Source organism: Marmota marmota, unplaced genomic scaffold, assembly GCF_001458135.2.
Source record: "Marmota marmota marmota unplaced genomic scaffold, marMar, whole genome shotgun sequence".
Classification (NCBI taxonomy): domain Eukaryota; kingdom Metazoa; phylum Chordata; class Mammalia; order Rodentia; family Sciuridae; genus Marmota; species Marmota marmota.
This window is the reverse complement of record NW_025999961.1, coordinates 1,044,936-1,068,757: the sequence shown is the minus strand read 5'-3', so window position 1 is coordinate 1,068,757 and position 23,822 is coordinate 1,044,936. Positions and strand designations below refer to the sequence as shown.

Sequence of the window (23,822 nt, the reverse complement as noted above, 5' to 3'; positions counted from 1 at the left end):
GAGTTCATATTCTTATTAGATTGTGTGACTTTGAAAGTCAATTAACCTCTGCCCTCCTTGATGTCCTAATTTCCAAATTAGGGATTATAACAGTATGTATCTCATAAGGTTTCATGATTTAATAATCACATATAAAGTGCTCCACAAAGAACATACATATTGCGTAGTATTATAAAAAGTCATAATTATTACTTCTTTTAAATAGAAACTAATGCTTAGGTTTTATCATATTTTATAAATAATAACATTGAACAATTCATTTAAATTTTTAATAAATTTATTTTCAAATATTAATATAAGGCTATCTTCCTAACAGTCTTCATAGACATAATATAAAAACACATGAAACTATAGAGTATATTTATGCAAAAGTTTGGACTCCTGAGATTTAACACTGATACAAACTGCTAGATCATTATCATTCTCACACATACACATAAATATTTCTACAACTATTTCTTGAATAAAAGAAAAGTTATATTTATTGAAAATACCTAGTTACAAGACATACTATAAACACAGTGAATATACAAACTACACAAAGAACAAATGCTTGTCCAAACCCATTATATTCCATGAAGTATATGAGAATAGGGATGTTCACAAACAGCGATTTTCAATTTGTTGCTAACTGGCAATAACTGAATCTGTTCAGTTTAAATTCCCAATGAGAGCAGGAAAGAAACTTATTTTTTTAATATGTTTTTAAGGAGATTTTAATTTTTCCAATAAATGACAAAGGAAAGCATTTCAGCTCTTTACTGGGTTGCTTATTCTCCATAACAAGTTAGCTTTTCCAAAGGTCACACACAAAACAGAGAAATGCATGCAAGCCAGTAATATTCTTAGGGATTACAAACACAGAATACTTAAGTCAATTATAAGACAGATAACTATAAAAGCAATTAGGCCACTGCCTTTACAGCTTCAAAAAATTTTTTCAAAGATAATATTTAGCAACATTAAGATTTTTTTTAATATGATTATCATTTAAAATTACCTGTACTTCCAATAAATGACAGCCTGTTTTGTGGTGTACCAGTTGTCCATAAAGGTGTACAGGCAGGTAGACATGAGGACGCTGTAATCTAATATAATAAAGATCTTTAAGATAGCCATTGCTTTATTTAAATATGCTAATTAAAACATTAATAATGTACTGGATAAAATACAATTCCCCAACATATATAAAAATATGGAAGTGTGATGGCATGAAGATTTCTCTGGAAAAATAAGAATTTACTAGGTCTCACAATATGGTGAGAGCTGGGACTAGAAAAAAGTGACTCCTATGAAACATGAGTATGTAGAAAACTAAAAAAAAAAAGTTCATTACATTTGGTTTTACAATTTGGTTTTAACTTTGACAATAAGGACTAATAATAAATTATTCCAGACTGGACTACATACCTTTGGTTACTCCGCCGAACATAGTTATCACCATCAATAGGCTTCCGATAAGTAGTAAGTGCTTCATTAAGTTGCTCTTCAATCAAGTCAACATATTTTGAATTATATTCCTAGAAGACAATACTTCTTAAATTGTATACAGTTTCATAATGACATTCACAAAACTTCTGTCAGGTACTTAACAAATTTTAAAAGCATGTTTATGAGAAAAATTAAAAAAATCTGTTTAGAAATTAAAAATTTTTGGAAAGAGGAGAAATGACCACACAGAACAAGTTTCAAGGTACAGGGGTGAAAAAGAAGAGTACTTCTTTCATATCTGAGGCCAGCTTATTCAAAAAACAGACAGTAAAAACATCAAAGACATAAAAAGTAACTATAAGATAAAATGCTTTCAAAAACAATACCACTATAGACATAATTAGCAAGAGTCAAAAACACAGAAGATCCAAAGAATGGTAATACCCAATCACCATCATAATTATGTGACGGTGTCAACAATGATTTATTTATAAGGTTTTGAGTCATGAACTATTTGTCTATATATTTATTGTAAGTCTATTTTTTTCAGTAGTGGGCAAATTTTTTTTCTATAGAAGGCCAGAGAGTGAATATTTTTTGTAGGCCATATATCTGTTAACCCTACCAACTGTCATTTTAGAGAGAAAGAAGCTATAGGCAATACAGAAATAAGAATATATGCATTTTAAATAAACTTTATGAACACTGAAATATAAATTTCATAAATTTTCACTTGTCACAAAATACTACTATTCTTTTGATTTTTTTCAATCATTTAAAGATAGAAAAACTATGCTCAGAAGGTCACACTAAAACAGGCAGTGGACTCTATTTGGCTGGGAGGTGGGTCAAAATTTGCCAACCTCTGACTAAATAATGATCTCAGATAAAAACTGTCTCAATAAAATAGGAGTAAACTAAAGGAAGAGTCATGTTTAACCAAATTTCTGAAACCAATCAATCTCTAATTGGTACTATGAATGATAGTGTTTCTCTTAACTCTAGAAAAAATTTCATCTTAGATACTTTATTACTGTGATTACACAAGCATCTATAGGACACTTACATGTGGCTAAATGCACTAAAATCACCACAGTCCATTAAGTAACCAACCTAAAAAGTTGACAGCTACCCTAAAAGTCAGCTCTCTGAGTTAGTTGACAGACGGTACGCAAAAGTGACTTCCTCCCACTTGTCTTCAAATTTACTTTCACAGTCCTCTACACAATCTTCAAACTTTCTCACAGGAAGAGTTTTCTCTACTTTTTACAGACAACTCTCTTCACACCTGTACTTTTGATACATTCTATTCTTTGCCAAGAATCCATTTCATCAACTATGTCCCCTTTCCTACCGTTAGTCTCTCCTCTCACTAGGTCAAAAAAATTCTAACTTCCTCACTCCTTAAAACAAAAATTAAGATTTAAACAGTCTGCCTACTTTATGACCTGCTCTAAACTACTGAAGGAAATCAAAAGTAGAAAGAGTATAATGTTCAAGCTTGGGGATCTAGGATTAATTAGCATATTCTTGTCAGCTTCAACATTTTCATTCACAAATCAGAAATGATAGAATGTATTTCATAGGACTGTTGTGAGGACTGCATAAAATACTTAAAAAGTGTTCAGTCCAATGGTAAACAATGTTTTCTTTCCTTTCTCTAATTAGAGAGTAAATTACATTGAACTATGGTTTTATACTTTCCATTACTGCTTAAACTAAATGTTTCTACAATGCAGCACATTTACAATTTTTACTAAAACTGCTATAATAAAATTCACCAATGATCTAATAATCTAATTTAACATCCTGCTTTACAATTTTCATCTAATGTGACTTCATTGGGCCTCTCCTCCCTGAATCATCCTTTACTGATACCATTCTTTTTTTGAGGAGATGGGGTACCAAGGATTGAACCCAGGGGCACTCAGCCACTGAGCCATATCCTCAGACCTATTTTGTATTTTATTTAAATACAGGATCTCACTGAGTTACTTAGCTCCTTGTTTTTGTTGGGACTGGCTTTGAACTCGTGATGCTCCTGCCTCAGTCTCCGGAGCCACTGGGATTACAAGTATGCATCACGCTATAACCCTTCTTCCTAATAATTTCTTCCCATTGTCCCTTTCTTTCCCTATTAAGCCAGGGTGTTCTCTAGGGGAAAATGTCTTCTCTCCTTTGTGCTCTGATGCTTTCTCTAGTGACCTCATTCATTTCGTGTTTTAACTACTACTATATACTGTCATCTTCTATACATATCTAAATTCCAGACCCATATTTTCAAATATATCCTGGATACCATCACTGGGTCATCCCACAGAAAACAATTCAACATATTCAAAATTCACTATCCTTTTGCTACAAACCACTTTTTGTAATCATGATCTCTTGATGATCCATTATAATTCTGTCATTAAATTAGAAACCTTGTAAGTCAAACTGGAATCCTCACTCACTTATATACAATCCATCTACAAATCCAATCTACCTTATTTTTAAAATGTCTAGAAAATGTATCCTTGCCTATCAACCTCACTATGAAGTTTAGACACTCATCAATTCTTGCTTATACACTAGTGTCAATATTCCTAGACCTTTCCTTTGATAATCAGACTTCCATTTCTATGCTGCAACCCATCATGTTTATAAAGCACAGTTCTGACCGTGGTAACTATTTAAAGACTTACATGATTCCCCACTAGTAGAAAACTGAATCCCTTACTATGATTTAATGTAGCTTGAAAAATTCTACAAACTAGTTCTAATTTACCATTCTAGCCTCATCTTACCATTACCCACTGGTTCTAGCCCCGACTACACTGGAATATGGTTTTCTTCACAAGCTTATGAAGTTTCAATAACCTATACAGATTTATTCTGTCTCCTCTTCTTGAGTACTCTTTTTATAATTTGTTTGCCTACTTACTCCTCAAGACTATTTAAAATATCACATTCTCCACTGAGCCTGTCCAACTTTTGTTTTGCTAGTCCCTAGTGCAGAATCATTAATCTCTTCTTTGTATTCCCTTGTACACTTGCATGTGCCTTTATTATGCCCCTGCTACCTGAAAGCATCACACCAAATTTGCTAAATAATTTCCTAATTTGTCTAATATGGCAATCAATTTCATCATGTTAATAGGTTTAAATGTCTTCTATTTAAAACATAAAATTATCACGTGTTATTTCAGCTCCTTAATTCATCGATTATTGAGACTTCATACCTGAAACTGAATGCTTTAAAGTTTTAGGACTTTTCATTTCTTTTTTTTTCTTTTTTACTCATACTAGGGATTGAACCCAAAGGAACTCTCCCACTGAGCTACATTCCAAGCTCTTTTAATTTTTTCTTTTGAAAAAGGGTCTCATTTAGTTGCCCAAGTTGGCTTTAAACTTGAGATCCTCCTGCCTCCAGCCTTTGGAGTCACTGGGAACACAGGCATGCACCATCATGCCTGTCTACTTTAGTACTCTTAATAAATAAAAATCTATGAAATATGGATCAACACAGACAATGTAATAAGCTAAAACTATTTAAACAAAGGAGAGGAAAGAAATGATAAATAGTTTTAAATGATGAAAATCTAAAAATGTTTACAATGGTCCAGATTATTTTGTTCATGGGTTTTCTAAGATGCTTTAACAATTTATAATGCTACAAACAAAATAATGAAGCCACAGGGATAACCAGCTAAAGAAAAGCTAGGAAGTTGTCTTATACCTTCAAGCTACCCCGTTCTTACCTGGTTTCCCTACTACCTATGACAACAACAACTTTGTTCTGATTCATGTAAAGTAACCTCCTAAAATAAAGCTTAATTAGATGATTACATCTGCTTAACTAGAATAGTTTTCAATCTTCCTTCATTTGGAAAATTGTTTTAGTTTTAGCATAAAAGCACACATGCAAAGTTGTAGTCTGTATAAAGGACCCAAGGAATAAAAGAAATAATGGTAAAATATTGTTGACAAATTACAAGTAATACATAAAATCAAATGAATTTAAAGCAAAATTTCAATAAGATACATAAGGTCAACATTTCACTATAAAAGAAATAACTACACTTATAAATGGCTAAATACATAGGACTAGAACTTGACTTTATATGAATATTTAAATATTTAATCTCATTAGTTTTAAAACACTGATGATATTTTAAAACCCTCTAAATTTACAAATGCATTTCTCAGGATGAAAACTTTATTCAATAAGAAGTTACCTTATGCCACTTTTCCAACTGTTTTGCTACATAACCTCTTTCATTCAAGTAGGAAAACCCTTTTGGAATGGAGAGAAATCTGTAAATTAAAACAAGACATAATTTAATAAAGGGTCCAGTAAAATATTTTTAAAGAGCTAAAATAACTCAAACAAAAAATGTGATTAAAGAGATAAAGGATTTTAGGAAAAGCTACCCTTTAAAGTGAAAAGATCAACTATAATTTACCAAAATATCAATTACAAATGTTTTTTCAATCTTTGAAATACATATAAACCTAATCACAAAGACGATGTCATGAAAAGCATGAGAAAAATAGAAAACAAAACATCAAGAATAAAAATGAACAGAGTTTTAATATTAAAGAATGGGTACAATTAAAATAGGTGTATTTCAGAAGATAAAAGGTAAACTCTTTCAGAGTACTGTTCCTATTCAGATTTGAATCCAGCTTTAACATACACTACCAAAGAGAAGACAACAGAAAATATAACCACAAAAGATTTACTTAAAATTTACCTTAGGAGGAGAAGCAAACCCTTGTCCCCAAGGTGAGATAAAGCTGGCTTCATCTGAATAAGAGCATGAAGATTAGCCTAAAAGAGAATATTATGTGACAAATTAACATTTATATAAAGATACCCCATTCTTTTTTCCAAAATGTATGTATTATATATTTTCATAAAACTGTCAATTAAAATCAAATATTTTAATAGAAATTCATGTCCAAGTATTTCATTATTTAAAACTGAACCTTCACCTTGTCTTCACAAGCTTCGTCAAGGATATCCAGGGCTTCAGAAGAAATTGTTTTGTTTTTATCATGTAGCTGAGTTACTAGTAACTCAATCCCCCAATTATTGAAGAATTCCACATTAGCTCTCAATAATACCCTCAAGTGTTTTGTTGCATATAACCTGCAGGCCTATAAAGATAAAAGGTTAGAAAGAATGAAATTGATAGTCTAATCCTTAACATCAATATTTATTTATTACTAGTAAAATAACATACTTTTCTTTCCATCTAAGAGCTTTATACTATTTGATTTAAAAAATATATAATGTGTGTATACACACACACACACACACACACACAAATGTGGAGTTCTTCAGAGGAACTAAAATTTTAAAGTACACTGAATTCACATCCCGTATTCTTAGAATCTATAATTTTAGTTAGTCTAAAATTTACAAAGTATCTGTTATAAAAAATACAGTTTTATTGCCTATGTACTCACATCAGTAGCTGCTGTTAGGATTTTCGATAGAATGACTCTAGCTAATCCATCTCTGCTATAGTCCAAGCTAGAAACAGTCAGTTTTAGCAAGTGATCTTGGTTTTTCAAGGAGCAAAGATTTAAGAGGCTAAAAAACGGAAGAAAATAATGAAGGTTACTAGAAATTACTATACTGACTCACTAATTTAACAAATTTTTACAGCTTTATTGAAATGTAGTTGAAAAATAAAGTATATATAATTCATATATTCAGGTATACAATGTGATGACGTGATATTATATATTCCTTGTGAAATGATTACTACAATGAAATTAATTAATACATGCATCATTATAATTCCATTTTTTTATGTGTGGGTAAAGAGGTATAAATGCAAGTCAACAAATATTTTAAAATTCCTAATATCAATAAGCATTTGTAAAAGAAAACATTTAATGTCAAATATCATATAAAGCTAATTTATAATTTATTAAAACATTTTGATTTTTAAAAATAAAACCAAACACATGTATACAGACTAAAAAGAATAACATATATTCAAATTAAAAATAAAGTTTAGGGTCAGGCTTGGTGGCGTAAGCACACAATTCCAGCAGCTCGGGAGGCTGCAGAAGGAGGATCAGGAGTTCAAAGCCAATCTCAGCAAAAGCAAGGCATTAAACAACTCAGTGAGACCCTGTCTTTGAATAAGAATACAAAAACACGCTGGGGATATGGCTCAGTGGTTAAGTGCCCCTGAGTTCAATCCCTGGTACTCAAAAATAAATAAAAGTTTAGGTACATGCTATAACAAAATCTAGGGATGCTCACCACTGAAATACACTGCATTTTTCTAGCATTTTGACTCCATGAGGGTGACAAGAAAGTGTTCCAATAAATAAAAAGTAGTGTTGACTAAGAGTAGTCAATAGACCATTATTTTGAAGACTTCTTTCAGGTTTCATTCCAGATGAGGCATTGAGCCATTGAACAATATCCTTTACAAGATCTTCTAAATATCCTTGCCCATCCTACAACCAAAAAAATAAAAAATAATCAAGTACAAAAATTTAATAACAACCATGAGTTTCTAATAACAGATAATAATCACTGGGCACTTGTTGTTTTCAATCCCATTTGACACAACATTACCTATAAATGGATATATTCTCCATTTTACAAAAGAGTAAATAAAACAAATCTCATAGAGGGCAGATAACTTGTTCAAAGTCTCATTTCCAGCTAATTATTAAGTTGGAATTCAAATCTAGGTCTGATCTGGACCAATTTCTTATGTTTCTAAATATATCCTTATGTCTACCAAGAAATAAAGCCAAAACAGAGGGTGGTAATAGTGAGAGAAGAGGGACAAATTCAATTAAAAAAAAAAAATTGCTCTGAGAATATTCAGAGTGCTTACCTCTTCAGACTCAAGAAGAAATTCTGTAAACTGGCAACCAACAACTGTGAGCTGCTTGGACTTGGCAAAATCTAAATCCAGGTTGGCATACAATTTACTGCTGGGCTTATAAAAATAAAGAAGTCTTCTTACAAACCTAAAGATCAAAATAAAATTAGCAAGAAAGTGAGAAACCAAAAAAAATTTTAGAATTTTCACCAAAGGTCATGCAGAATATATTTTGTCTCAACTACTGGGGCAAATCGTTAAAAAATTTAATAAACACATTTGGTACATTTCATCAAAAAAATCTTCAAAGTAAAGAATGTCTTTAAGGAATAAAAATTTCACAGGCAACTGAACTTATGGACATAATTTGTAATGTTTCAATAACTTTCAATACTGGGTTGGTTGTACTCTCCCTTCTAGTTTAACTCATTTTAATTTCATGCACTACAATCTAATCCAATAGTGGCAGCCAGGTCCAGGAGTTAGGAAAACAAATTTCAAAAAGACATCATATCTGTTCTCAAGGAGTATGAAAAGTTAGTACTGAGCTTCTCAATTTCAGCGTAATTTTTATGTTCTGTGTATTCCTAAGAACTTGATATAGACATTAAGTTACATATCATGAGAATGTGAACACACTGAAAAAAATGCTAATGACAACTTCTCAAATACAAAGTAAGACCCTCTTATCCAACGATATTAGTATTGGATCAGTTGGTTAGCTGAAATTCTGAAGTAAAAACACATCGAGAGAACAGCCCAGTAGTCTGAAGTGTTCTATATGCTATGACCATTAGCATGTTTTACAAATGGTATGGGTTAAAGAGAGTGTTAAGACCAAGAATATATAACTCTTCAAAGTCTGACATAAGTAAAAGTAGATATTGTATATTATATTGCCCTCATTTGATACCCAGTTAAGACCACTACATGGTCAGTATTAATCCAAGTTAGGAAAATTATCTCAACAAATTCCTTTGGTCCAAAACTAAGAGAATATACATAACTAGAAAAAGAATTAGCTGATGTGTTTTGATTAATTAAAATAAGACCACACATAAAATGCATGTATGTATCTATTAAAAACAAATTATTAAAATGTATGTATCTTTAAAACACTAATTACTACTTTATCCGAGTTCTTTATATAATAGTTTTTACATACCTGTGCAACTGTTCATCTTTATAGTTCCTTAGATTTACATTTGGCCACTAGAAAAAAATAACATGTTACATGTATTTATCAACTCCTAAGCACATAACTGTAATAAATTATAATTAATAATAAAGACAATCAATACTTCACCATGAAGTTTCTTGTCATACCTTAAGAATGGTCCCTATAAGATTCCAATTCCATTCAAGATTCTCTTTATGTTGAAGGACTTGGCTATCTCTAAGGTTCATTAAAAGAGCTTCCTCTGTGTCCTAAAAATCACCACAAAGTAATAGGGATAATTAAGGCCAACTGTCTTCACATCAGAAAACTAAGTTCAAATTTTAAAAATAAAAAGAATTTTTTTCATTGAAGAAGAGATCCTCAAAGTTTTTAATCTTAAAAAGTTATGAATATCCAGTTCTAAACTGTCTAGTCATTGTAAAACTAGAAATCTGAAATCCATTTTTACAAATGAAATAGCAAAACATTTAGTAAGTACAGGGATACTAAACTTCAGGGGTTAAGAATTAGCCAGTACCTTAAGAACAAATATATCTTTCTGAACTCGAAGATACTGATCCCGTTTCTGATGTGTTGCCATGGCTTTTTGAATTATGTGATCTAAATGAAGGCTGTAGGGCTTAGGTCCTCGTTTCTTCATTTCATGGAAGCGTTTTAAACAGTTCAGTGCTGCACTGGCTCGCCTAACAAGAAAAATCAATTAATGCTGCAGGAAGATAGGCATATTTTTAAAGCAATCATTTTGATAACTGTTATAGTTTGGATATCCACTTGAAAGTGATTTTAGGGTTACCTAAAAACCTCACGAAGGCTTGCTCCCCAATGCACTAATAGTTGGAGGTGAGGCTTTTAAGAAATGACTGGATCACAAAAGCTCCAAACTGATCACTGGATTTATTCATTTGATGGACTAATACTCTGAATGAACTATTGAGAGGCCATGGAAACTACAGGCGGTGGGACCTATTTGGAGGAAATAGGTCACTGAGAGCATGTTCTGAAAGGGTATTTCCTGCGCATGGCTCCCAGAGTCTCTATTTGTGTTTCCTTGCTGCCATGAGCTTAGTAGCTTTCCTCTGCCATGCCCTTCCTTCATGATGTTCTGTTTCATCTCAGCCCAAAGCAATGGAGGCAGTAGACAATGGACAGAAACCTCTATTAACTGGGCGCACAAAATCCTCTTCCAAGTTGTCTTTCTCAGGTATTTTTTACAGTAACAAGAAACTGACTCATTAAAACTTGCATAATTCAGGGATAGGTTATTGGTAAAAGTGTGAAATACTAGGTCAAATTTGAAACACAAAAGATTGACTTATATAAAGAAACACTGATTACTTAGACTCAAACATGTACTTATTAATCTCTTCTTCTGAGGTGATAGGCCCCTCTTACATAATGGTTTTAAGACTTCCTTTTGCAAAGTCAAAAATTTAGTTCTCTATATTTTCTTATAAAAGTTTTAAAACTTTTGTTTTTTATGTATAAGTCCTTAATCCACTTTACAGTGATTTTTTTGCTTATCGGGTGAGGATGCAATATAATTTCACTGTATTTAATATAATAAATGATCCAGTAAATCAAGTGAACAGTCTCTATTTTCTGTATTTATTTGTAATTATACATAGTATCTTTGTAACCATAATTTGATCTATAGTATAGGTCTACCAAATTTTAAGAAAGCACATTTTTCCATAATGAAACTACATTGTGTACAACCAGAGAAATGAAAAGTTGTGCTCCATTTATGTACAATGAATCAAAATGCATTCTGTTGTCATGTATAACTAATTTGAACAACAACAAAAAGACAGCTATATTTTCAGATTGCTGCTATCTCTTATGAATGTAATCTTTAGTCCCTAAGGAGTTTTCTATTCTGATTGGTTATTTTACTTAATAATATGTTCCCCTGATAACATCTAAATTGGCACAGCATCTTCAGAAAAATATAAATGCAAATGAGTTTTCTATATAAAGTCAAAAGAACACCATGAACACTTTGAAAGGTACCATTACTGACATTAGCCTAAAGTCAGAGCCGAGATCATCCTTAATGTTTACAATACAGTTATAACATAACTTCAGTTTACTAAGTAATAGTATTTTCATTGACAAAATTAATAATTTATTATTTATTTATAGAAAGGTCCATATGTGTACTTTTATATTAATACAGCTAAACTATTTAAACTTCTGAAGAATGTATTATAACTATTAATACAAATCTATAGTCTGACTAGCTAATGAACTACATTTCACTATTATCAAGAAAAAATATCTACATTTAATAACAAAACACATAAAGACATACCTATTAGACATATCTTCACCAAAAATTTAAAGTAAAAATCCTATTAGCACTTCCCATTTAGATCCTGTACCTTTTATACTATTACTAGCACTAAAATTCTAATACAGCTGTCGTTATATCACCATTCTATTTGCAATATCTCTTTCTATATTAAGAGGTCAATTGACTGCTATGCTTGTAATAGGGGATACTAAATTTCAACATTTTTAACCACACAAGTAAAAGAGTATACTGGTAGACTTTGTGATTTAAAAATTTGAAATAATTCATATACATTTTAAAAAGAGCTTAAATTGCTGCTTGAAACATAAAATAACTGAAAAAATTCTCAAATAACATCATGTGGTAATAAGTTCCATATCTAGAAATATAAGGGAAAAAAGGTGATTTTACTACACTATTAATACTTTGTATTTTAAAATACAAATTATTAAATATTTGAGAACTATTATTAAATATTTACCCCATATTTATAAGGCTTCTCTAAAGAAATCCAAACATAACCTACCTATACCACATTTTTTAAACAAAAGAACAGACGGTAACCTAAGTGAAGATAAAATACACCAAACATAAGCTTTGCAGGAGCTCTGATACTTACAGTCTCTTTTCCTTGGGGATATCAAAGGATGCAGCCATATTCATCAGAGTTGGCAAGCAGTGCAAATGATGGCTATGTGAATGCGGAAGAATTGTGTTTGCCTGAAATAAAACATGAGATTTTTGGAAAAAGAAATAGTTTACATTATAAGTTACTTGCAGATACTATATTCAAAACCATTGAAAACTATAAGGTTTTTAATTAAATTAACAATTATTTTCGAAATACTTATCATTTTATCTTATCTACTTTTATTAACAATGAAATACAAAAATATACAGAAAAATATTAATAAAATAACTGATTTTCATTGATTCTTTATTAAATTATGGCTTTTAAGTGGTAGTCAATTAAACTCCATTGTTAAGTGATCTGAAAGGACTATATATCAAAAAATTTTAGAACTGTACTTAATTTATGTTAAAAATAACATTTAAAATGCTACATGCAATATCAAAACTTATGAGTTGACTTCTTAAGTTTTAAATAACACTTCTCAGAATAGGTTTGTCTCAATCGTTAAATAAGAAACTTACTAACGTCTGCTTTCCAAACAAAATCTCACACCCAACCTGCTTTCTAGCAATGAGGATAGGTAAGTTAATTAAATATGGAAGAGAAAAGATGTAAGAATGATACAGAATGAACTAGTACTGCTATATTTAAAACTAGCCAGCTTTTATATTTCAAGAGAATCACAGAATTCTGGAATATGACCAAAAGGAAAGAGATAAAATTTATAAAAGCAAATAATTCTGGATATTGATTCCTTACAGGAAATGATTTCATAAGAAATAGTATTTAATTCTTTCATAGTTTGAAGGAGAAGAAAACAAGTAGCTAAATAATTCACTGATCAAAAAAGAAAAAAAAAGAATATTAACCTCTGTTTAATTCTCTTTTGTTTTACTCACATACATAGGCTAGTTGCTATGGGGAAAAAATGTGGCAGCAGAGAGGAAACAAGGGAACACAAGCCAAAACAAAACAAATCTCTGCCAATAAAAGCAAGTCATAATTTTTAAAAGATTTGTCACTGGATCACTTTTGTGATGAATTTGAAGTGATTTTTTTTAATTACTATTTTACTAAGGGGTGGGTGACCTAGAAATACAAATTAATATTATATATAGCATGCAAATGAGCAGAGTTCCCTCCTTGCTTAATTTGTTGAAAGAATGATCATATTATTTTTCTAGCTTCTAATAATACATAGCAGTAGTAGTAGTAGTACTAGTGGTAGCTAGTATCAGAAAATCATAGTGCCTCCCAGCCCCAACTAAAAGGATTCTCTGAATCTCAGATTATAAATTTACCAGAAACACTGATGTCCAAACAAGGAAATTATAGAATATTTTTGCAAAAAGGATTCTAAAATTCAGGCATTGGCTATAATGTACTGATTACATTTCTACATGACTGAAATAATATTTATAGATTTTTAATTTCAATTTCTTGCTTTTTGGGTAGGAAATCTTTCTGAAAGCAACCTAGTTTTTTAAAGGACTAAAATATCCATATCAAAAATGAGTATAAAAATATTAACATTCAGTACTTGGTATTTTCTATATTTGTTCCATTTATAAAATCAGGTGATATACTTTATTTTTTGAGTTAATATAAAGCAAATGATTGATTTTATAAATTATAATATTAAAAGTATGAAACATCGAGCTAGGGTTGTGGCTCAGTGGTAGAGTGCTTGCCTAGCAAGTGTGAGGCCCTGGGTTCGATTCTCAGAACCGCATATAAAAAAAGGCCCATTAACAACTAAAACAAAAGTATATTTAAAAAAAAAGAATGAACTATATAATCAGAAGTTGCTAAACTTACCATATGTAAAAGCTCTCCTAGAAGGATGGTAGCTCTAACTGAGATATGATCATCACTGTTTGTTATCACTTCGACCAAACCCTATGAAAATTAAAATACTTTTGTAAATTAATATACATGAACATATTCATGCATCAGATATGCTTTTCACTCGGAAATAATTCTGGTACAAAAAATAAAATAAACAAAATAGAATAAAATAAGTGTCTAAGTCTTACTTCTAAAAGTCCATTACGAATAAATGCAGAGAGTACCAACGCCAAATAATTATCCATGAGATCTGGCCTGGACAAAAAACAGCATAGAATTAATTTAAAGAATGTTTCATATACTACACAGTCTTATATAAAAACAGTAGTAGTAATAAGTTTATATTTAAATTCTACCTGGATCTGGCACGATGAGGAAGAATGGTTTTTGCCTCAGCTGCTACAAAGCCATCTGAAAGCCTCCAACTGTCTTGGAATCTTCCTGGATCTAAAGTTGTTAAAATGACATAGTTAAAGAAGATTAGATAACACTGAAGTACTTCAGGTAACTGTAGAATCATCAGTCAACCAGACTATATCAAGAATTTCAAGGAGTTCTCTGGTTAAGAAATAATACACTCAAAAAGATATACCAAAAAAACTATTTATGTAAAGTGTGAACACCTAACTTCCTTTATTTTGGAACTTAGTTGTCATTTGGCTAAAATAAGATAAAAATTAGATAATCTAAGAATTACATAGGTTTCTGTCTTTTTTAAAAAAAAAATTTCTCGGCCTATCTTTCTATTAAGTTCATTGCTCACTTATAAGAGATAGGATGGTAAAGAAGAAATTAAAAATTTCGTGGTTTTAGGAATCTGAGGTTTCATTTTTATGTTATTTTCAAGCCACAATTATGCACTAACAAAAAAAAATCATGTTCAATATTAGTATTTCACCTTTTAGGTATTTCATCTCCATTAGATAAGTCACTTTAAAGATTACAATAAATAGGTACAAATGCTCTTCAATACTTACCTACACTGAGAAGTGCTTCTATAAACTCCTCTGTTACAGCAGGTAGAGGAAGACGAAATATATCATAAAGCACTTCAAGTAGACCTCGCTATAAGAGCAAACAAATATGGTTACTTATTTTTATGAAATAAATCTTTATTCAAAGACTTAAAAAAATCCTGTTCACAGAATTAAAAAATAAATAAATAAAAACAGAACTATTGTTATTTTGGAAAATTAGTGTATCAAGCCTATATTAGAGACGTGATAACTACTGAATTCTTACTACATACATCATTTAAACTTTTCAAAAAAAATCTTTCCCTATTGTACAATGAAAACAGATTCCATGTTCTTTCCCACCTATAGGGCAAGAAGTTAACTGATGGGCTGGTGTGTGGTTCAGTGGTGAGCACTTGCTTAGCCCTGGGTTTGAGTTATGATGATGACAACAACAACAAAGAAGAAGAAAAAAAAGAAAGAAAGAAAAGAAAAAGAAAAAAAGTTAACCAAATAACCCCACTTTTTGGTTCCTTGCTCAGAGATTTCTCCATTTACAATCATATCTTTTCATTTTTATTATCTAAATGCTTTTTATTTCATAGTTTAAACAAGGCACAACTGAACAAAATTTTCTAATATTTTGCAATTCCAGGTTTGGTTCATACAAAGAAAAAAAAAAAAAAAAAGAAAGAGGCAAAAAGAAGGAATAAAATAAAAAAATAAAAACAAAAACATTTTAAGAGGAAATGAAAGGAATCATTTGAGTTAATTATTTTCTCTTCTAAATTCAATGTGCTTTTAGCTGTTTAATACAAATTCCCTACAAGTCAATAATTTACAGATATGTCAAATAAATCAATATATAAACAACTCAATTTCAATCGAAATCACCATCTTCAAAATAAAAACTCGTAGTATAAATACCTAATATAAATTTCAAGGCAGATAAATACACATTTGCTTTTTGCTAAATGTATTTCTGTAGTGTTTGAACATTTTATAATAAGAATACCTTTTTTATTTGCTTTCATTATTAATGAATAAAGCATAATTAAATATCAATTTTTAATGTAATCATCATTCCTAACAGTAGTATTTTCAGTGATTGCTATGGTACTTAGGGTTTAACTAAGTATTAAATACTCATGTATTTTTAAAATGCTCTATGATACAAATTAACAGTGAGGAAAAAACATCACCTGAAATAAAAAAAAAAAAATAATCAATTTCCTCTATTAAAGGTCCAGGAATAAAACAATCACAATAACTTTTACCAACCCTTATTTCCATATTTGGTATGCAAAGTACTCCAATTAGAGACTGGATTCCAGAGTTTCCAGGTTTACATAAATTAATAATACCTAAGGATGATAAAAAGAAAAAAATCAGACATAAATTTCAAAAATAATCCTATAGTGATGTGTCTTAACAAAATATGCAACATTTTTCCAAGCTAAATTATACTATTATAATTAAAACCATGTAAGTGAAATCCACTATAATCATTCTGTTATTTCCCTACTAATTAGAGACTACCAATAACTTTGTACACTTAAATTCCTTCTTCAATTTCTTTTTCATATCCAGAAATTGATAAAAGTCCTGTTGGCTGAGGACTCCTTCTTTGGGAGTAAGACCTTAGGAGAGAATAAGACAATATTGTCTGTCTATATTTAATATGCCCCAGTCTAAAGTCAAAAACTGTATGACATTTGTTAAAGTTTAATTCTAAAATCTATTGAATAAACAGAAGAGTGTAAGCAACAGTTTACATAATATGAATAAAAAGTTTTAAGTTACAGAACTAAAACAATTTTGAACAAATTAAAATTATTTATCACAAAAGATATGTAGGAGCCAGCATGCTGGCACAGGCCTGAAATCCTAGCAAATTGGGAGGCTGAGGCAGGAGGATTGCAAATTTGAGGCCAGCCTCAGCAACTCAGTAAGGCCCTAGGCAACTAAGGGTAACTCTATCTCAAAATAAAAAAAATAAAAAGGGTTGGGTGTGGCTCAGGGTTTGAGCACCACTGTGTTCAATTCCTGGTACCACAAAAAAAATTAAAAAGTGACCAGCCAACAAATGCCGATCATTAGTCATCAGAGAAATTCAAGTAAGATAGTACTTGTTATGGTTTGGATGTGAGGTGTCTCCTCAAAAGCTTACATTGAAGACAATGCAGGAAGGGTCACAGGAGAAATAAATGGCTTGTAAGTGTCTTGTCCCAAACAGTGAATTAATCCCCTCAGGGATTAACTAAATGGTAATTGAAGGGGTAGGGTGTGGCCGGAGGAGGCTGGAATTGGGGCAAGGCTTTGGGGTATATATTTTATCTGGCAAGTGGAGACCTCTCCCTCTGCTTTCTGATCATCATGTAAACTACTTCCCTCTGCCACATTCTCCTGCCATGATGTTCTGCCTTACCTCAAGCCCCGAGGAATGGAACCTGCTGTCTGTGGATTGAGACCTCTGAAATCATGAGCCTCCAAATAAACTTTTCTTCCTCTATGATTGTTCTAGTCTGATCCTTTGGTCATACCAGTGAAAAAGCTGACTGAAACAGTACTACACACCTACTTACTAAACTTGCTAAAATTAAAGATAATACCACATGATAATGAGGATGCCAAGCAACTGCAACTCATAAATATCACTAATGGGAATATAAAACAGTATTTTATACTGAAGAGCTAATAGTGTACATGCTAAAATATTTAGACGTGAAAAGTATTTAAGATGGACTGATGAAGGCACAGAGGAATGAAAACAGACATGTAATAAAACAAATACATGGAATGCATACATGTGTGATCACTGTAAAATTTTAAAAAAATTTTTTTTCAAGGTTTTTGTAATAAAATAAAACATGTTTTGGAAAAAGTCATATAGGATTGTAAAGTTCCCTGTAACTTCTAGTTAAGCATATACACATTGAATATCTTTTATCTGAAATACTTAGAATCAGAAGGGTTTCAGATTTTAGAAATATTTGGACTTCTGAATATTTGCATATATTTAATGAAGTATCTTAGATATGAGACTCAAGTCTAATCATGAAATTCATTTGTTTTATTCACATAGCATGAAGGTCATTTAATATGGTATTCTTAGTATACTATTGTTTTGACTATGACTCATCACATGAGGACAGTTATGAAATGTTCCACTTGTGGTGTCATGTAGGTACTCAAAATCTTTGGGTTGTGGGGCACTTCCGACTTTGTGTTAAGGATGTTCAATCTTAATGTACATGTTTATGAATAATCTATGTTCTCTTTGGATTCAGAATCAAAATTCAAATTAAAACATAATATGTAAAATTATTTGTTTAAATCATCAACATGGTATTTCTCAAACTCTAAGAGATGATAAAGGATAATGATTTAACTACAAAAAAAACAAAGTTATACTGAGTTTTGGAGTAAGACAAAGTTAAGCTTGGCAGGATGACTGAGTTGGTTTCTATGTTGAATGTGTCTGCCAAAGGTTCATGTGTCAGAAACCTAATCCCCAACTTTATATTGAGTATCTGGAGGCAGGGTCTTTGTGAGGTAATTAGGATTACTATGAGGTTACGATGGTGAAGTCCCACAATGACTTTATGAGAAGAGGAAGAGAGACCCATGTTAGCACACTCACTGTCTCACAATGTGATGGCAATACCATGCTCTTGGACTTCTCAGTCTTCAGAAATGGTGAACTAAATAAACCTCAACTTTTTTACATATTACTCAGTCTCAGTATTTTGTTATAGCAACAGAAAACAAGTTAAAATAAATATAAAAAATATATATAACTATTAGATCCTTATAAAATCCTATATCTATAAATATAAAGGCAATGAAAATAGGCAGCTTTGAAAAATAGCAAGGCACAGCTTTTTACCAAGGTATTTAGAGGACAGAAGTCCCTGGAAATATACTGGTAAGGGGCTAAATCTATGGCTGGAATAAACATTTGGATGGAAAAAATATTTTTGTCAGGTACAGTTACTGAAGTACATAGAAATGTTTAGGTAAATTGCTTAATTCCTTTCTAGGCTATTACATCAATTATTCTATGAAACCAAGAAGGAAGAGGTAATCGTTAATAGAAAATAATGCAATGGTGGTATTATTTCATGAAAAAAACATTTGCCTTTTATTCCACAGAAATTGATAAAATTGGTAAAATGCCTATTCTCAAACTTCTTAAAGAACTTATTTGGATATTTATAACATGACATTATTATTTATTATTATTTTTAAATATATGGCAGCAGAATGCATTACAATTCTTATTACATATATAGAACACAATTTTTCGTGTCTGTATACATAGTATATTCACACCAATTTGTGTCTTCATATCTGTACTTTGGATAATAATGATCATTACATTCCACCATCATTAATTACCCCATGCTCCCTCTCTCTCTCCCTCCAATACCTCTGCCCTATCTAGAGTTCATCTATTTCTCCCATGCTCCCTCTCCCTATCCCACTATGAATCAGCCTCCTTATATCAAAGAAAACATTCAGCATTTGTTTTTTGGGGATTGGCTAACTTCACTTGACATTATCTTCTCTAATTCCATCCGTTTACCTGCAAATGCCATGATTGCATTCTCTTTTATTGCTAAGTAATATTCCATTTTGTATATATGCCACATTTTTTTATCCATTCATCTATTGAAGGGCATCTAGGTTGGTTCCACAGTTTAGCTATTATAAATTGTCTCAGAAGATGATGTACAATCAATCAACAAATACATGAAAAAATGTTCATCATCATTACCAATTAGAGAAATGCAAATCAAAACCATTCTAAGATTTCATCTCACTCCAGTCAGAATGGCAGCTATTATGCATACAAATAACAATAAGTGTTGGGGAGGATGCGTGGGGGGAGGGGATGGTACTCATACACTCCTGTGGGACTGCAAATTGGTGCAGCCAATATGGAAAGCAGTATTGAGATTTCTTGGAAAATTGGGAATGGGACCACCATTTGACCCAGCTATCCCTCTCCTGGGTCTATACCCAAATGACTACATTATTTTTAAGTAACAAATTTTAGTTACATATCTAGCTAACAAGAAAGTTTTGCTTTTTTGAGGGGTGTGTGTTTTGATGAGTGGGTAATACACCATGCTTAATTTTTCTTGAATTGCCTCTTAATTTTTCTTGAACTAGCACAGTGACTTGTTTCCTATTCACTGTTACCAATTTTCCCCACTATATTTTAATTATTTTATATGAATTCTTTGGTTCTAATAACAATGTGTAAAGTAAGACAACATTAAAATTTAAATCAGATGCAGCAATAATAACTTAACTTTTGAAAAACCAGTCAAGTTTCTCTTCTTGGATGTTACGGACTAGTAATGTGGAGTAACATACCTGCCCATGACCGGAATGTTGCAATGATTCCCATTTTACTGGCTAGAAACCGTGCTTCTCTGTCTTCTCTATTTAAAAGTGGGGAAGAGTATCAAAGACATACAATGTTAAAATAAAATGAGTTTTTGATGCTTCTTTATCAGAATAAGAGCTATCTATCACTGATGTTTAGATATTTACATATGAAATTAAAAAAGATGTTAAGAGAAAAGTTATCTACCCCAAAGCCAATTACCCAACTATAAACTGTACTTCTATTAAAATTCAGTACATAGTTTAAAATAAACTAAAAATTTTGCTGTTCCTATTCAGTTCCATATTCCCTGCCTTTCTGAAAATTATTTTTAGATGAGCTTTATTTTAGCGTTAGAAATCTACTTAATAAGCATCTGTCTTGCAAGGCTGCCCCTTAACAAAGAAAACTACCTAGGAAATCTCTTTTATTGCATTCTCTTATTCAAAATTCAAAGTTCTTGCCCCAAACTTATTTGAGCATTTCCAATGAGCAAGATGAATAATCTATATAGTCATTAAAATGTTATTAAATAACTAGATGATATTATTACCAACCACTTCCTACAATTATGTAACCAACTGTCTAACAATAGTTAAGACAATTAAGCAACAGATCTATTTATATTTGTTAAACATTTTTCATGGTAGACTTATGGTCGGTTTCAATGATTTACAACAATCTGATAACTCTTAATTTATGCTCCTCCAAATATCCAGATAGACATTGGCCTACTATTATTTCATTCTCTAAGAGATGATAAAGTAATTAAGCTAAAAATACATACAATACAAAAACAAAGATCTAGGTTTTACATTGAATTGTCTTATTTTTTAAATAAGAAATTAATCTTTAAATTTCCAAAGATTTCTTTTACTTTTTATAGTAATCATGAGAAAAAAGCCGTATAATTCAATGAAATAGGAAATTCATTTAAATTCACACTTCTCTAGTTCTATATGAAATCAGGCAAATATAAAAGCTTTAATATTAACACATAACATTTCATAAATTATTAGGAACCAGTGGTACTTACTTGAGCTGTCCTTCAGCAGTATCTGGACTATGTCTGTAGTGAAAATCAGTATAGGGTGCTAAAATTCGCTAATTAAAAAAAAAAAGAAAGAGAAAAAGGTAACAAAAGAGCATGAAGTCTTTTATTATAAACAGCATTCAACCTATAAAAAGCCTAAATTAATTTTTCTATCTCTTTAATTGGGGTTTTCATTTAAACTTCCTTCTTAAAATTCATCAAGATATGATAGGTGACTTTTCTAAGTAAAAACTGAATTTCTGAACATTTAAATTGAGGTATAACGTAGATCAAAAACAGTACACAAAAAGTTGAATAAAAACAGTATTTTATCTAGGCTGACTTGGTAATTACTTTGTTTCAGCACTGTAAAGATGCCACTCAACCACAGCTAGTTGACTTTCTCCTTTGAAGGAAATTACTTTTTTTTTCCCTCCAGCGATTTTTCACTGTCTTGAGTTTCATTAAGAGGATAAACTCAATTTTTCTCCACAAGTTTAATCAATTATCCTAACATGNTCCATGTGTAGCTCCTTCCTGATTCCTTTTCCAAAGATATATATATATATATATATATATATATGTATATATATATATATATTTACATACAGCAATAATAATGTCTATTTTATTCTGCTGTCCTTCCTTTCCACCCATCCCCTCCCCTCCCATCACTTCTCTCTACCCAATCTAATGTGACACACTTTTTTTTTCCCCTTACATCATCATACATGTATTCTATATAATAATGAGGGTCTCGTCTCCTTCCATCTTCCGTGCAATTCCCCTTCTCCCTTCTTTTCCCTCCCACCACTCTTCCCTATTTAGTGGTAATCTTCTTCTCATGCTTTTCCTCCCTACCCCATTTTGAGTCACCCCACTTATATCAGAGAAGACATATGGCATTTATTTTTTAGGGACTGGCTAATTTCATTTAGCATAATCTGCTCTAATGCCATCCGTTTCCCCGCAAATGCCATGATCTTGTTATTTTTTAGTGCTGAGTGATATTTCATTGTGTATAAATGCCACATGTTTTTTTATCCATTCATCTATTGAAGGGCATCTAGGTTGGTTCCACAGCCTAGCTATTGTGAATTGTGCTGCTATAAACATTGATGTGGCTGTGTCCCTGTGGTATGCTGTTTTTAGATCTTTTGGGTATAGTCCGAGAAGAGGAATAGCTGGGTCAAATGGTGGTTCTATTCCCAGCTTTCCAAGAAATCTCCATATTGCTTTCCAAATTGGCTGCACCAATTTGCAGTCCCACCAGCAATGTATGAGTGTTCCTTTTTCCCTGCATCCTCACCAAAGACTATTTTTATTCCTTTCACTATGTTTATTTACTTTCCTTTTTTTTCTGTTTTACTCTAGATATTTACTCATCTTTCGTTCAGTTTACTATCCAAATATCCTTGTTCAAAATGAGTGTTTAATTTCACTGAATTTTGAATTCTAGGTATTATAATTTTCACGACTAGAATTTCATTTGATTATTTTTATAGATACAATTATATCATGAAGTTCTTCATTATTTCATCTTTTTCTTCTTCCTGAACAAATTGCCATAGTTGTCTTAAAGTCTTTCTTCTAACCTGAATTACCTTTATCTTCTAACTTGAATTATGTATTGTCTATGGAATGTTTTCTCTTTGGGGTTTTCAATCTCTATGGTCCTGTCTTTTCGTAGTACTACACATTTTTGACTATCTGACACTGCATTTTTATAATAGAATCCTCCTAGTGATGCTATACTCCACCAAAAAGGATTTATCCTTTCCTGCCAGATAGTAGATTAAAACAGCTGATCACTTTATACTAATGACCAACTGAGTTAAAATTAAGCTATGCTCTCTACGGCAATTTTGTTAAGATTAAGTATTAACTTTGGCCTTCCTGTGTTTCTAATTATGTCCCTTCAGTGCTTACGATAGAGCTTATTGAGTACTTTTCTCCTCAGAAGTAAGAGATTGGGATTTTTTAAAACATATTTCAAAAATTATAAACTGAGATCTTCATCTAATCACTCAGACAGCATCAAGAATCTGGTGAATATCAAGAACAGAAAATTAGCCATGAAATATCCAGTTTTGTCATTTTAGCACCATACTTTGCTTTCTCTGATTCCACCAAGAGCCTACCTGGATTTTCAGTGTCCAACTACACCCTAAACAACAAGTAACTCTAGGGAAAAAAAAGCTCTT

General features: G+C 31.3%; 1 protein-coding gene across 2 annotated transcripts in view; it reads right to left on the bottom strand.

Moving 5' to 3' along the window:
* Positions 1-23,822, bottom strand: part of Rictor (RPTOR independent companion of MTOR complex 2) — a 75,251-nt gene that overhangs the window by 19,425 nt on the left and 32,004 nt on the right. For both annotated transcript variants that reach the window (XM_015496408.2, XM_048802872.1), the window contains exons 7-25: positions 21,622-21,689; positions 20,573-20,640; positions 16,469-16,551; positions 15,209-15,296; positions 14,588-14,678; positions 14,420-14,486; positions 14,202-14,282; positions 12,369-12,469; positions 9,974-10,139; positions 9,603-9,704; positions 9,442-9,488; positions 8,289-8,424; positions 7,700-7,899; positions 6,889-7,015; positions 6,412-6,576; positions 6,171-6,247; positions 5,652-5,730; positions 1,411-1,520; positions 1,001-1,088 (exon numbers count right to left, since the gene is read on the bottom strand). In XM_015496408.2, the coding sequence (XP_015351894.2) occupies positions 1,001-1,088; positions 1,411-1,520; positions 5,652-5,730; positions 6,171-6,247; positions 6,412-6,576; positions 6,889-7,015; positions 7,700-7,899; positions 8,289-8,424; positions 9,442-9,488; positions 9,603-9,704; positions 9,974-10,139; positions 12,369-12,469; positions 14,202-14,282; positions 14,420-14,486; positions 14,588-14,678; positions 15,209-15,296; positions 16,469-16,551; positions 20,573-20,640; positions 21,622-21,689 (1,944 nt within the window). The remainder of the gene's footprint in view (positions 1-1,000; positions 1,089-1,410; positions 1,521-5,651; positions 5,731-6,170; positions 6,248-6,411; positions 6,577-6,888; positions 7,016-7,699; positions 7,900-8,288; positions 8,425-9,441; positions 9,489-9,602; positions 9,705-9,973; positions 10,140-12,368; positions 12,470-14,201; positions 14,283-14,419; positions 14,487-14,587; positions 14,679-15,208; positions 15,297-16,468; positions 16,552-20,572; positions 20,641-21,621; positions 21,690-23,822) is intronic.